The following is a 13,670-nucleotide window of genomic DNA, read 5'->3' as shown; positions in this document are numbered from 1 at the left end:
CCCTCATGTATAGTATGATGTCACTAATAGTATAGTATAATAACAGTATGGTGCACTACATGTATCATATAACTGCTCTGTATATATATAAATTATATTACTAGGCTCCTCCCCTCATGTATAGTATGATGTCACTAATAGTATATACAGTATGGTGCACTACATGTATCATATAACTGCTCTGTATATATATAATATATATTATATTACTAAGGCTCCTCCCCTCATGTATAGTATGATGTCACTAATAGTATATATACAGTATGGTGCACTACATGTATCATATAACTGCTCTGTATATATATATATATATATAATTATATTACTAGGCTCCTCCCCTCATGTATAGTATGATGTCACTAATAGTATATACAGTATGGTGCACTACATGTATCATATAACTGCTCTGTATATAGTATATATATAATATATATATTACTAGGCTCCTCCCCTCATGTATAGTATGATGTCACTAATAGTATATACAGTATGGTGCACTACATGTATCATATAACTGCTCTGTATATATATATATATACATTATATTACTAGGCTCCTCCCCTCATGTATAGTATGATGTCACTAATAGTATATACAGTATGGTGCACTACATGTATCATATAACTGCTCTGTATATATATATATTATATTACTAAGCTCCTCCCCTCATGTATAGTATGATGTCACTAATAGTATATACAGTATGGTGCACTACATGTATCATATAACTGCTCTGTATATATATAATATATATTATATTACTAGGCTCCTCCCCTCATGTATAGTATGATGTCACTAATTGTATATACAGTATGGTGCACTACATGTATCATATAACTGCTCTGTATATATATATATATATTACTAGGCTCCTCCCCTCATGTATAGTATGATGTCACTAATAGTATATACAGTATGGTGCACTACATGTATCATATAACTGCTCTGTATATATATATATATATATATATATATATATTACTAGGCTCCTCCCCTCATGTATAGTATGATGTCACTAATAGTATATACAGTATGGTGCACTACATGTATCATATAACTGCTCTGTATATATATATATATATATTATATTACTAGGCTCCTCCCCTCATGTATAGTATGATGTCACTAATAGTATATACAGTATGGTGCACTACATGTATCATATAACTGCTCTGTATATATATATATTATATTACTAGGCTCCTCCCCTCATGTATAGTATGATGTCACTAATAGTATATACAGTATGGTGCACTACATGTATCATATAACTGCTCTGTATATATATATATATATATATATATATATATATATTATATATTACTAGGCTCCTCCCCTCATGTATAGTATGATGTCACTAATAGTATATACAGTATGGTGCACTACATGTATCATATAACTGCTCTGTATATATATATATAATATATATATATATATATTACTAAGCTCCTCCCCTCATGTATAGTATGATGTCACTAATAGTATATACAGTATGGTGCACTACATGTATCATATAACTGCTCTGTATATATATATATATTATATTACTAGCTCCTCCCCTCATGTATAGTATGATGTCACTAATAGTATATACAGTATGGTGCACTACATGTATCATAATAACTGCTCTGTATATATATATATATTATATTACTAGGCTCCTCCCCTCATGTATAGTATGATGTCACTAATAGTATATACAGTATGGTGCACTACATGTATCATATAACTGCTCTGTATATATATATTATATATATATATATATATATTATATTACTAGGCTCCTCCCCTCATGTATAGTATGATGTCACTAATAGTATATACAGTATGGTGCACTACATGTATCATATAACTGCTCTGTATATATATATATATATATATATATATATATTACTAAGCTCCTCCCCTCATGTATAGTATGATGTCACTAATAGTATATACAGTATGGTGCACTACATGTATCATATAACTGCTCTGTATATATATATATATTATATTACTAAGCTCCTCCCCTCATGTATAGTATGATGTCACTAATAGTATATATACAGTATGGTGCACTACATGTATCATATAACTGCTCTGTATATATATATATTATATTACTAGGCTCCTCCCCTCATGTATAGTATGATGTCACTAATAGTATATACAGTATGGTGCACTACATGTATCATATAACTGCTCTGTATATATATCATTATATTACTAGGCTCCTCCCCTCATGTATAGTATGATGTCACTAATAGTATATACAGTATGGTGCACTACATGTATCATATAACTGCTCTGTATATATATATATATTATATTACTAGGCTCCTCCCCTCATGTATAGTATGATGTCACTAATAGTATATACAGTATGGTGCACTACATGTATCATATAACTGCTCTGTATATATATATTATATTACTAAGCTCCTCCCCTCATGTATAGTATGATGTCACTAATAGTATATACAGTATGGTGAACTACATGTATCATATAACTGCTCTGTATATATATATTATATTACTAAGCTCCTCCCCTCATGTATAGTATGATTTCACTAATAGTATATACAGTATGGTGCACTACATGTATCATATAACTGCTCTGTATATATATATATATATATATTATATTACTAGGCTCCTCCCCTCATGTATAGTATGATGTCACTAATAGTATATACAGTATGGTGCACTACATGTATCATATAACTGCTCTGTATACATATATATATATATATATATATATATATATATTATATTACTAGGCTCCTCCCCTCATGTATAGTATGATGTCACTAATAGTATATACAGTATGGTGCACTACATGTATCATATAACTGCTCTGTATATATATATTATATTACTAAGCTCCTCCCCTCATGTATAGTATGATGTCACTAATAGTATATACAGTATGGTGCACTACATGTATCATATAACTGCTCTGTATATATATACATTATATTACTAGGCTCCTCCCCTCATGTATAGTATGATGTCACTAATAGTATATACAGTATGGTGAACTACATGTATCATATAACTGCTCTGTATATATATATTATATTACTAAGCTCCTCCCCTCATGTATAGTATGATGTCACTAATAGTATATACAGTATGGTGCACTACATGTATCATATAACTGCTCTGTATATAATATATATATATATATATATTATATTACTAAGCTCCTCCCCTCATGTATAGTATGATGTCACTAATAGTATATATACAGTATGGTGCACTACATGTATCATATAACTGCTCTGTATATATATATATATATATATATATATATATATATATTACTAAGCTCCTCCCCTCATGTATAGTATGATGTCACTAATAGTATATACAGTATGGTGCACTACATGTATCATATAACTGCTCTGTATATATATATTATATTACTAGGCTCCTCCCCTCATGTATAGTATGATGTCACTAATAGTATATATACAGTATGGTGCACTACATGTATCATATAACTGCTCTGTGTATATATATATATATTATATTACTAGGCTCCTCCCCTCATGTATAGTATGATGTCACTAATAGTATATATACAGTATGGTGCACTACATGTATCATATAACTGCTCTTTATATATATATATATTATATTACTAGGCTCCTCCCCTCATGTATAGTATGATGTCACTAATAGTATATACAGTATGGTGGACTACATGTATCATATCACTGCTCTGTATATATATATTATATTACTAGGCTCCTCCCCTCATGTATAGTATGATGTCACTAATAGTATATACAGTATGGTGCACTACATGTATCATATAACTGCTCTGTATATATATATATATATATATATTATATTACTAGGCTCCTCCCCTCATGTATAGTATGATGTCACTAATAGTATATACAGTATGGTGCACTACATGTATCATATAACTGCTCTGTATATATATATATATATATATATATATATATATTATATTACTAGGCTCCTCCCCTCATGTATAGTATGATGTCACTAATAGTATATACAGTATGGTGCACTACATGTATCATATAACTGCTCTGTATATATATATATATATATATATATATATATATATATATATTACTAAGCTCCTCCCCTCATGTATAGTATGATGTCACTAATAGTATATACAGTATGGTGCACTACATGTATCATATAACTGCTCTGTATATATATATATATTATATTACTAAGCTCCTCCCCTCATGTATAGTATGATGTCACTAATAGTATATATACAGTATGGTGCACTACATGTATCATATAACTGCTCTGTATATATATATATATTATATTACTAAGCTCCTCCCCTCATGTATAGTATGATGTCACTAATAGTATATACAGTATGGTGCACTACATGTATCATATAACTGCTCTGTATATATATATATATTATATTACTAAGCTCCTCCCCTCATGTATAGTATGATGTCACTAATAGTATATACAGTATGGTGAACTACATGTATCATATAACTGCTCTGTATATATATATTATATTACTAAGGCTCCTCCCCTCATGTATAGTATGATGTCACTAATAGTATATACAGTATGGTGCACTACATGTATCATATAACTGCTCTGTATATACATTATATTACTAAGCTCCTCCCCTCATGTATAGTATGATGTCACTAATAGTATATATACAGTATGGTGCACTACATGTATCATATAACTGCTCTGTATATATATATATATATTATATTACTAAGCTCCTCCCCCTCATGTATAGTATGATGTCACTAATAGTATATACAGTATGGTGAACTACATGTATCATATAACTGCTCTGTATATATATATATATATATATATATATATATATTATATTACTAGGCTCCTCCCCTCATGTATAGTATGATGTCACTAATAGTATATACAGTATGGTGCACTACATGTATCATATAACTGCTCTGTACATATATATATATATATATATATATATATATATATACATTATATTACTAGGCTCCTCCCCTCATGTATAGTATGATGTCACTAATAGTATATACAGTATGGTGCACTACATGTATGATATAACTGCTCTGTATATATATATACATTATATTACTAGGCTCCTCCCCTCATGTATAGTATGATGTCACTAATAGTATATACAGTATGGTGCACTACATGTATGATATAACTGCTCTGTATATATATATACATTATATTACTAAGCTCCTCCCCTCATGTATAGTATGATGTCACTAATAGTATATATACAGTATGGTGCACTACATGTATGATATAACTGCTCTGTATATATATATATACATTATATTACTAGGCTCCTCCCCTCATGTATAGTATGATGTCACTAATAGTATATACAGTATGGTGCACTACATGTATCATATAACTGCTCTGTATATATATTATATATATATATATATATATTATATTACTAGGCTCCTCCCCTCATGTATAGTATGATGTCACTAATAGTATATACAGTATGGTGCACTACATGTATCATATAACTGCTCTTTATATATATATATACATTATATTACTAGGCTCCTCCCCTCATGTATAGTATGATGTCACTAATAGTATATATAGTATGGTGAACTGCATGCATCATATAACTGCTCTGTATATATATATTATATTACTAAGCTCCTCCCCTCATGTATAGTATGATGTCACTAATAGTATATACAGTATGGTGCACTACATGTATCATATCACTGCTCTGTATATATATATATTATATTACTAAGCTCCTCCCCTCATGTATAGTATGATGTCACTAATAGTATATACAGTATGGTGCACTACATGTATCATATAACTGCTCTGTATATATATATATATATTATATTACTAGGCTCCTCCCCTCATGTATAGTATGATGTCACTAATAGTATATACAGTATGGTGCACTACATGTATCATATAACTGCTCTGTATATATATATATATATTATATTACTAGGCTCCTCCCCTCATGTATAGTATGATGTCACTAATAGTATATACAGTATGGTGCACTACATGCATCATATAACTGCTCTGTATATATACATTATATTACTAGGCTCCTCCCCTCATGTATAGTATGATGTCACTAATAGCATATACAGTATGGTGCACTACATGTATCATATAACTGCTCTGTATATATATATTATATTACTAGGCTCCTCCCCTCATGTATAGTATGATGTCACTAATAGTATATACAGTATGGTGCACTACATGTATCATATAACTGCTCTGTGTATATATATATATATATTATATTACTAGGCTCCTCCCCTCATGTATAGTATGATGTCACTAATAGTATATACAGTATGGTGCACTACATGTATCATATAACTGCTCTGTATATATATATATTATATTACTAAGCTCCTCCCCTCATGTATAGTATGATGTCACTAATAGTATATATACAGTATGGTGCACTACATGTATCATATAACTGCTCTGTATATATATATATATATATATTATATTACTAGGCTCCTCCCCTCATGTATAGTATGATGTCACTAATAGTATATACAGTATGGTGCACTACATGTATCATATAACTGCTCTGTGTATATATATATATATATTATATTACTAGGCTCCTCCCCTCATGTATAGTATGATGTCACTAATAGTATATACAGTATGGTGCACTACATGTATCATATAACTGCTCTGTATATATATATTATATTACTAGGCTCCTCCCCTCATGTATAGTATGATGTCACTAATAGTATATACAGTATGGTGCACTACATGTATCATATAACTGCTCTGTATATATATATACATTATATTACTAGGCTCCTCCCCTCATGTATAGTATGATGTCACTAATAGTATATACAGTATGGTGCACTACATGTATCATATAACTGCTCTGTATATATATATATATTATATTACTAGGCTCCTCCCCTCATGTATAGTATGATGTCACTAATAGTATATACAGTATGGTGAACTACATGCATCATATAACTGCTCTGTATATATATATTATATTACTAAGCTCCTCCCCTCATGTATAGTATGATTTCACTAATAGTATATACAGTATGGTGCACTACATGTATCATATAACTGCTCTGTATATATATATATATATATATATTATATTACTAGGCTCCTCCCCTCATGTATAGTATGATGTCACTAATAGTATATACAGTATGGTGCACTACATGTATCATATAACTGCTCTGTATATATATATATATATATATATATATATATATATATTATATTACTAAGCTCCTCCCCTCATGTATAGTATGATGTCACTAATAGTATATACAGTATGGTGCACTACATGTATCATATAACTGCTCTGTACATATATATATATATACATTATATTACTAAGCTCCTCCCCTCATGTATAGTATGATGTCACTAATAGTATATATACAGTATGGTGCACTACATGTATCATATAACTGCTCTGTATATATATATATATATATATATATATATATATATATATATTATATTACTAGGCTCCTCCCCTCATGTATAGTATGATGTCACTAATAGTATATACAGTATGGTGAACTACATGTATCATATAACTGCTCTGTATATATATATATATATATATATATATATTATATTACTAGGCTCCTCCCCTCATGTATAGTATGATGTCACTAATAATATATACAGTATAGTGCACTACATGTATCATATAACTGCTCTGTACATATATATATATATATATATATATATATATATATATATATATATACATTATATTACTAGGCTCCTCCCCTCATGTATAGTATGATGTCACTAATAGTATATACAGTATGGTGCACTACATGTATCATATAACTGCTCTTTATATATATATACATTATATTACTAAGCTCCTCCCCTCATGTATAGTATGATGTCACTAATAGTATATATAGTATGGTGAACTACATGCATCATATAACTGCTCTGTATATATATATTATATTACTAAGCTCCTCCCCTCTTGTATAGTATGATGTCACTAATAGTATATACAGTATGGTGCACTACATGTATCATATAACTGCTCTGTATATATATATATATTATATTACTAAGCTCCTCCCCTCATGTATAGTATGATGTCACTAATAGTATATACAGTATGGTGCACTACATGTATCATATCACTGCTCTGTATATATATATTATATTACTGGGCTCCTCCCCTCATGTATAGTATGATGTCACTAATAGTATGTATACAGTATGGTGAACTACATGCATCATATAACTGCTCTGTATATATATATATATATATATATATATATATATATTATATTACTAAGCTCCTCCCCTCATGTATAGTATGATGTCACTAATAGTATATACAGTATGGTGCACTACATGTATGATATAACTGCTCTGTATATATATATTATATTACTAGGCTCCTCCCCTCATGTATAGTATGATGTCACTTATAGTATATACAGTATGGTGCACTACATGTATCATATAACTGCTCTGTATATATATATTATATTACTAAGCTCCTCCCCTCATGTATAGTATGATGTCACTAATAGTATATACAGTATGGTGCACTACATGTATCATATAACTGCTCTGTATATATATATATATATATATTATATTACTAGGCTCCTCCCCTCATGTATAGTATGATGTCACTAATAGTATATATACAGTATGGTGCACTACATGTATCATATAACTGCTCTGTATATATATATATATATATATATATATATATATTATATTACTAAGCTCCTCCCCTCATGTATAGTATGATGTCACTAATAGTATATACAGTATGGTGCACTACATGTATCATATAACTGCTCTGTACATATATATATATATACATACATTATATTACTAAGCTCCTCCCCTCATGTATAGTATGATGTCACTAATAGTATATATACAGTATGGTGCACTACATGTATCATATAACTGCTCTGTATATATATATATATTATATTACTAAGCTCCTCCCCTCATGTATAGTATGATGTCACTAATAGTATATACAGTATGGTGAACTACATGTATCATATCACTGCTCTGTATATATATATTATATTACTAGGCTCCTCCCCTCATGTATAGTATGATGTCACTGATAGTATATATACAGTATGGTGCACTACATGCATCATATAACTGCTCTGTATATATATATTATATTACTAGGCTCCTCCCCTCATGTATAGTATGATGTCACTAATAGTATATACAGTATGGTGCACTACATGTATCATATAACTGCTCTTTATATATATATATTATATTACTAGGCTCCTCCCCTCATGTATAGTATGATGTCACTAATAGTATATATACAGTATGGTGAACTACATGCATCATATAACTGCTCTGTATATATATATTATATTACTAAGCTCCTCCCCTCATGTATAGTATGATGTCACTAATAGTATATACAGTATGGTGCACTACATGTATCATATAACTGCTCTGTATATATATATTATATTACTAGGCTCCTCCCCTCATGTATAGTATGATGTCACTAATAGTATATATACAGTATGGTGCACTACATGTATAATATAACTGCTCTGTATATATATTATATTACTAGGCTCCTCCCCTCATGTATAGTATGATGTCACTAATAGTATATACAGTATGGTGCACTACATGTATCATATAACTGCTCTGTATATATATATTATATTACTAGGCTCCTCCCCTCATGTATAGTATGATGTCACTAATAGTATATATACAGTATGGTGCACTACATGTATCATATAACTGCTCTGTATATATATATATATATATATATATTATATTACTAGGCTCCTCCCCTCATGTATAGTATGATGTCACTAATAGTATATACAGTATGGTGCACTACATGTATCATATAACTGCTCTGTATATATATATTATATTACTAGGCTCCTCCCCTCATGTATAGTATGATGTCACTAATAGTATATACAGTATGGTGCACTACATGTATCATATAACTGCTCTGTATATATATATTATATTACTAGGCTCCTCCCCTCATGTATAGTATGATGTCACTAATAGTATATACAGTATGGTGCACTACATGTATCATATAACTGCTCTGTATATATATATATATATATATATTATATTACTAAGCTCCTCCCCTCATGTATAGTATATCACTCATGGTATATACAGTAATAATTAGTAACAATGACCTGAGACAAATCTACAGAACCAGAAGGAATTGTGAAGGGGTTGAAAACTTTGATAGCGCTGAGATCTCATGATAATGAGGTGAACGTACAGTGCAGTGCTCCACAACTTCCACATGGGGTCGCTCACTACTCATACATTATACTGGAGCCTGATCAGTCGTGTGTTATAATAACATTTTATTATATTAATTTTAATTAATATAATATATTCTCCAGATCATGTGACCAGCCCTATCACATAAATATTCAGCAATTGTCGTCTAACGTGACCCAATAAACCGTCTCAATAGGTTTGGATCATTTACATGGTTTTTGTTGCACTTGGATTTGCACTCAGTTATAGACGTGGGATTGTCTTGGTATGTGGGATTGCCATGTTTTGTGGTAGGACTGACCCTAAGGCTGAGTAGACAAAGTGCAAAATTTGGGGTGTACTTTGTTTCACGCGTCAATTATCCCAGAAAATGGGGCTGCATTATTAAGGAAATAGGAAGGGAGCCGTGCTCGTATGTGGCGGGGGGAGGGGGCCGGGCTCGTACTTGGTTGGGTGGAGCCGGGCTCGTACATGGTGGGGGGAGCCATGCTCTAATGTGGTGGGGGGCGGGCTCGCACTTCGCGGTGAGTCATGCTCAATTCTCGTACGTGGTGGGGAGATACGGTCTTGTACGTGTTGGGGGGAGCCATGCTCTAATGTGGTGGGGGGGGGCAGGCTCGCACTTGGCGGTGAGTCATGCTCAATTCTAGTACTTGGTTGGGGAGCCGGGCTCGTACCTGGTGGGGGGAACCATGCTCTAATGTGGTGGTGGGGGTCTGGGCTCGCACCTGGCGATGAGTCATGCTCAATTCTCGTACTTGGTTGGAGAGCCGAGCTCGTACATGGTGGGGGGAGTCGGGCTTGTACCTGGTTGGGCAGAGTTGGACTCATACTTGGTTGGTGAGCCGGGCTCGCACTTGGCGGTGACTCATGCTCAATTCTCGTACTTGGTTGGGGAGCCGGGCTCGTACGTGGTGGGGGGAGCCATGCTCTAATGTGGTGAGGGGGGGGGGCTTGGCTCGCACTTGGCGGTGAGTCATGCTCAATTCTCATACTTGGTTGGAGAGCCGAGCTCGTACATGGTGGGGGGAGCCGAGCTCGTACTTGGTTGGGCGGAGCAGGGCTCATACATGGTGTGGGGGGGGGCGGGCTTGTACCTGGTTGGGCAGAGTTGGGCTCGTGCGTGGTGGAGGGAGTCGGGCTGGTACTTGGTTGGGGGGCCGGGCTTGCACTCTATGGTGAGCCATGCTCGATGCTTGTACATGGTTGGGCGAAGCCGGGCTCGTACGTAGTTGGGCGGAGCCGGGCTCGTACTTGGTTGGGTGGAGCCAGCCTCATACGTGGTTGGGGGGAGCCGGTGTGAGGTGTTTTTTTGCGCCCCCGTAGATCCATGCGTCTGCTCCTCCCCCAGCTCTCGGAACATTTCCGAAGCTAGAACTGGGAGAGAGCAGAGCAAGGGGAGGGAGGAGGTTCACGCCCCCTCCCTCATCTCCCTGAGCTCGGCTGGACACAGATCTCTACGGCACGCCCCCTCCCTGAGGACATAGATCTCCACGGCAGGTCCCCTCCCTCATCTCCCCTCCCTGAGGACGTAAATCTCCACGGCAGGTCCCCTCCCTGAGGACGTAGAGCAGTGCTTCCAATGAGCTCTATGTGTAAAGGGGGACATACTGCATGGGCTAAAGGGGGACATACTGCACGGGCTAAAGGGGGGCATTTAGCCTGTGCAATATGTCCCCCTTTAGCCCGTGCAGTATGTCCCCCTTTAGCCCATACAGTATGTCCTCATTGGGAGCACTGCTCTACTTCCTCAGCTCGGGGAGATGAGGGAGGGGACCTGCTGTGGAGATTTACGTCCTCAGGGAGGGGAGATAAGGGAGGGGACCTGCCGTGGCGATCTATGTCCTCAGGGAGGGGGCGTTCCATAGAGATCTGCGTCCAGCCGAGCTCAGAGAGGGGACATGAGGGAGGGGGCGTGAACCTCCTCCCTCTCCTTGCTCTGCCCTCCCCCAGTTCTAGCTTCGGAAATGTTCGGAGAGCTGGGGGAGGAGCGGACGCATGGATCTACGGGGGCGTAAAAAAACACCTCACACCGGGCTCGTACGTGGTTGGGCGAGCCGGGCTCGTACGTGGTTGGGCGGAGCCGGGCTCGTACTTGGTTGGGCGGAGCCGGGCTCGTACTTGGTTGGGCGGAGCCGGGCTCGTACTTGGTTGGGCGGAGTCGGGCTCGTACTTGGTTGGGCGGAGCCGGGCGCGTACGTGGTTGGGCGTAACCGGGCACGTAAGTGGTTGGGCGGAGCCGGGCTCATACTTGGTTGGGCTGAGCCGGGCTTGCACTTGGTGGTGAGCCATGCTCGATGCTCGTACGTGGTTGGGCGGAGCGGGGCTCGTACGTGGTTGGGCAAAGCCGGGCTCGTACTTGGTTGGGCAAAGCCGGGCTCGTACTTGGTTGGGCAGAGCCGGGCTCGTACTTGGTTGGGCGGAGCCGGGCTCGTACGTCGTTGGGCGGAGCCAGGCTCGTACGTGATTGGGTGGTGCCGGGCTCGTACGTAGTTGGGCGGAGCCAGGCTTGTACTTGGTTGGGCAGAGCTGGGCTCGTACTTGGTTGGGCGGAGCCGGGCTCGTATGTGGTTGGGTGGAGCCCGGCTCGTATGTAGTTGGGCGGAGCCGGGCTCGTACTTGGTTGGGCGGAGCCGGGCTCGTACTTGATTGGGCGGAGCCGGGCTCGTACTTGGTTGGGCGGAGCCGGGCTCGTACTTGGTTGAGCGGAGTCAGGCTCGTACTTTGTTGGGGGGAGCGGGGCTTGCACTTGGTGGTGAGCCATGCTCGATGCTCGTACATGGTTGGGCGGAGCCGGGCTTGTACCTGGTTGGGGGGAGCGGGGCTCGTACTTGGTTGGGCGGAGCCGGGCTCGTACTTGGTTGGGCGGAGTCGGGCTCGTACTTGGTTGGGCGGAGCCGGGCTCGTACTTGGTTGGGCGGAGCCGGGCTCGTACTTGGTTAAGCGGAGTCCAGCTAGTACGAGGTTGGGCGGAGCCGGGCTCGTACTTGGTTGGGCGAAGCCAGGCTCGTACTTGGTTGGGCAGAGCCAGGCTCGTACTTGGTTGGGCAGAGCCGGGCTAGTACAAGGTTGGGCGGAGCCGGGCTCGTACGTGGTTGGGTGGTGCTGGGCTCGTACGTAGTTGGGCGGTGCTGGGCTCGTACGTAGTTGGGCGGAGCCGGGCTCGTACTTGGTTGGGCGGAGCCGGGCTCGTACATGGTGGGGGGAGCCATGCTCTAATGTGGTGGGGAGGGGGGCGGGCTCGCACTTCACGGTGAGTCATGCTCAATTCTCGTACGTGGTGATGAGATACGGTCTTGTACGTGTTGGGCGGAGCCGGGCTCGTACGTGGTTGGGCGGAGCCGGGCTCGTACGTGGTTGGGCGGAGCCGGGCTCGT

General features: G+C 37.4%; 1 protein-coding gene across 1 annotated transcript; it reads right to left on the bottom strand.

Moving 5' to 3' along the window:
- Positions 1-12,326: 12,326 nt before the first annotated feature.
- Positions 12,327-13,074, bottom strand: LOC130305907 (uncharacterized; the record flags this gene model as incomplete). The annotated part of the gene is made up of 1 exon (XM_056552043.1): positions 12,327-13,074. A coding segment is annotated over exon 1 (748 nt), but the record flags the coding sequence as incomplete, so codon positions are not given.
- Positions 13,075-13,670: the final 596 nt, after the last annotated feature.

The sequence above is a fragment of the Hyla sarda genome, unplaced genomic scaffold (genome assembly GCF_029499605.1).
Source record: "Hyla sarda isolate aHylSar1 unplaced genomic scaffold, aHylSar1.hap1 scaffold_1342, whole genome shotgun sequence".
Classification (NCBI taxonomy): Eukaryota; Metazoa; Chordata; class Amphibia; order Anura; family Hylidae; genus Hyla; species Hyla sarda.
The sequence above is the reverse complement of the archived record's forward strand: the minus strand, read 5'-3'. Positions and strand labels throughout refer to the sequence as shown.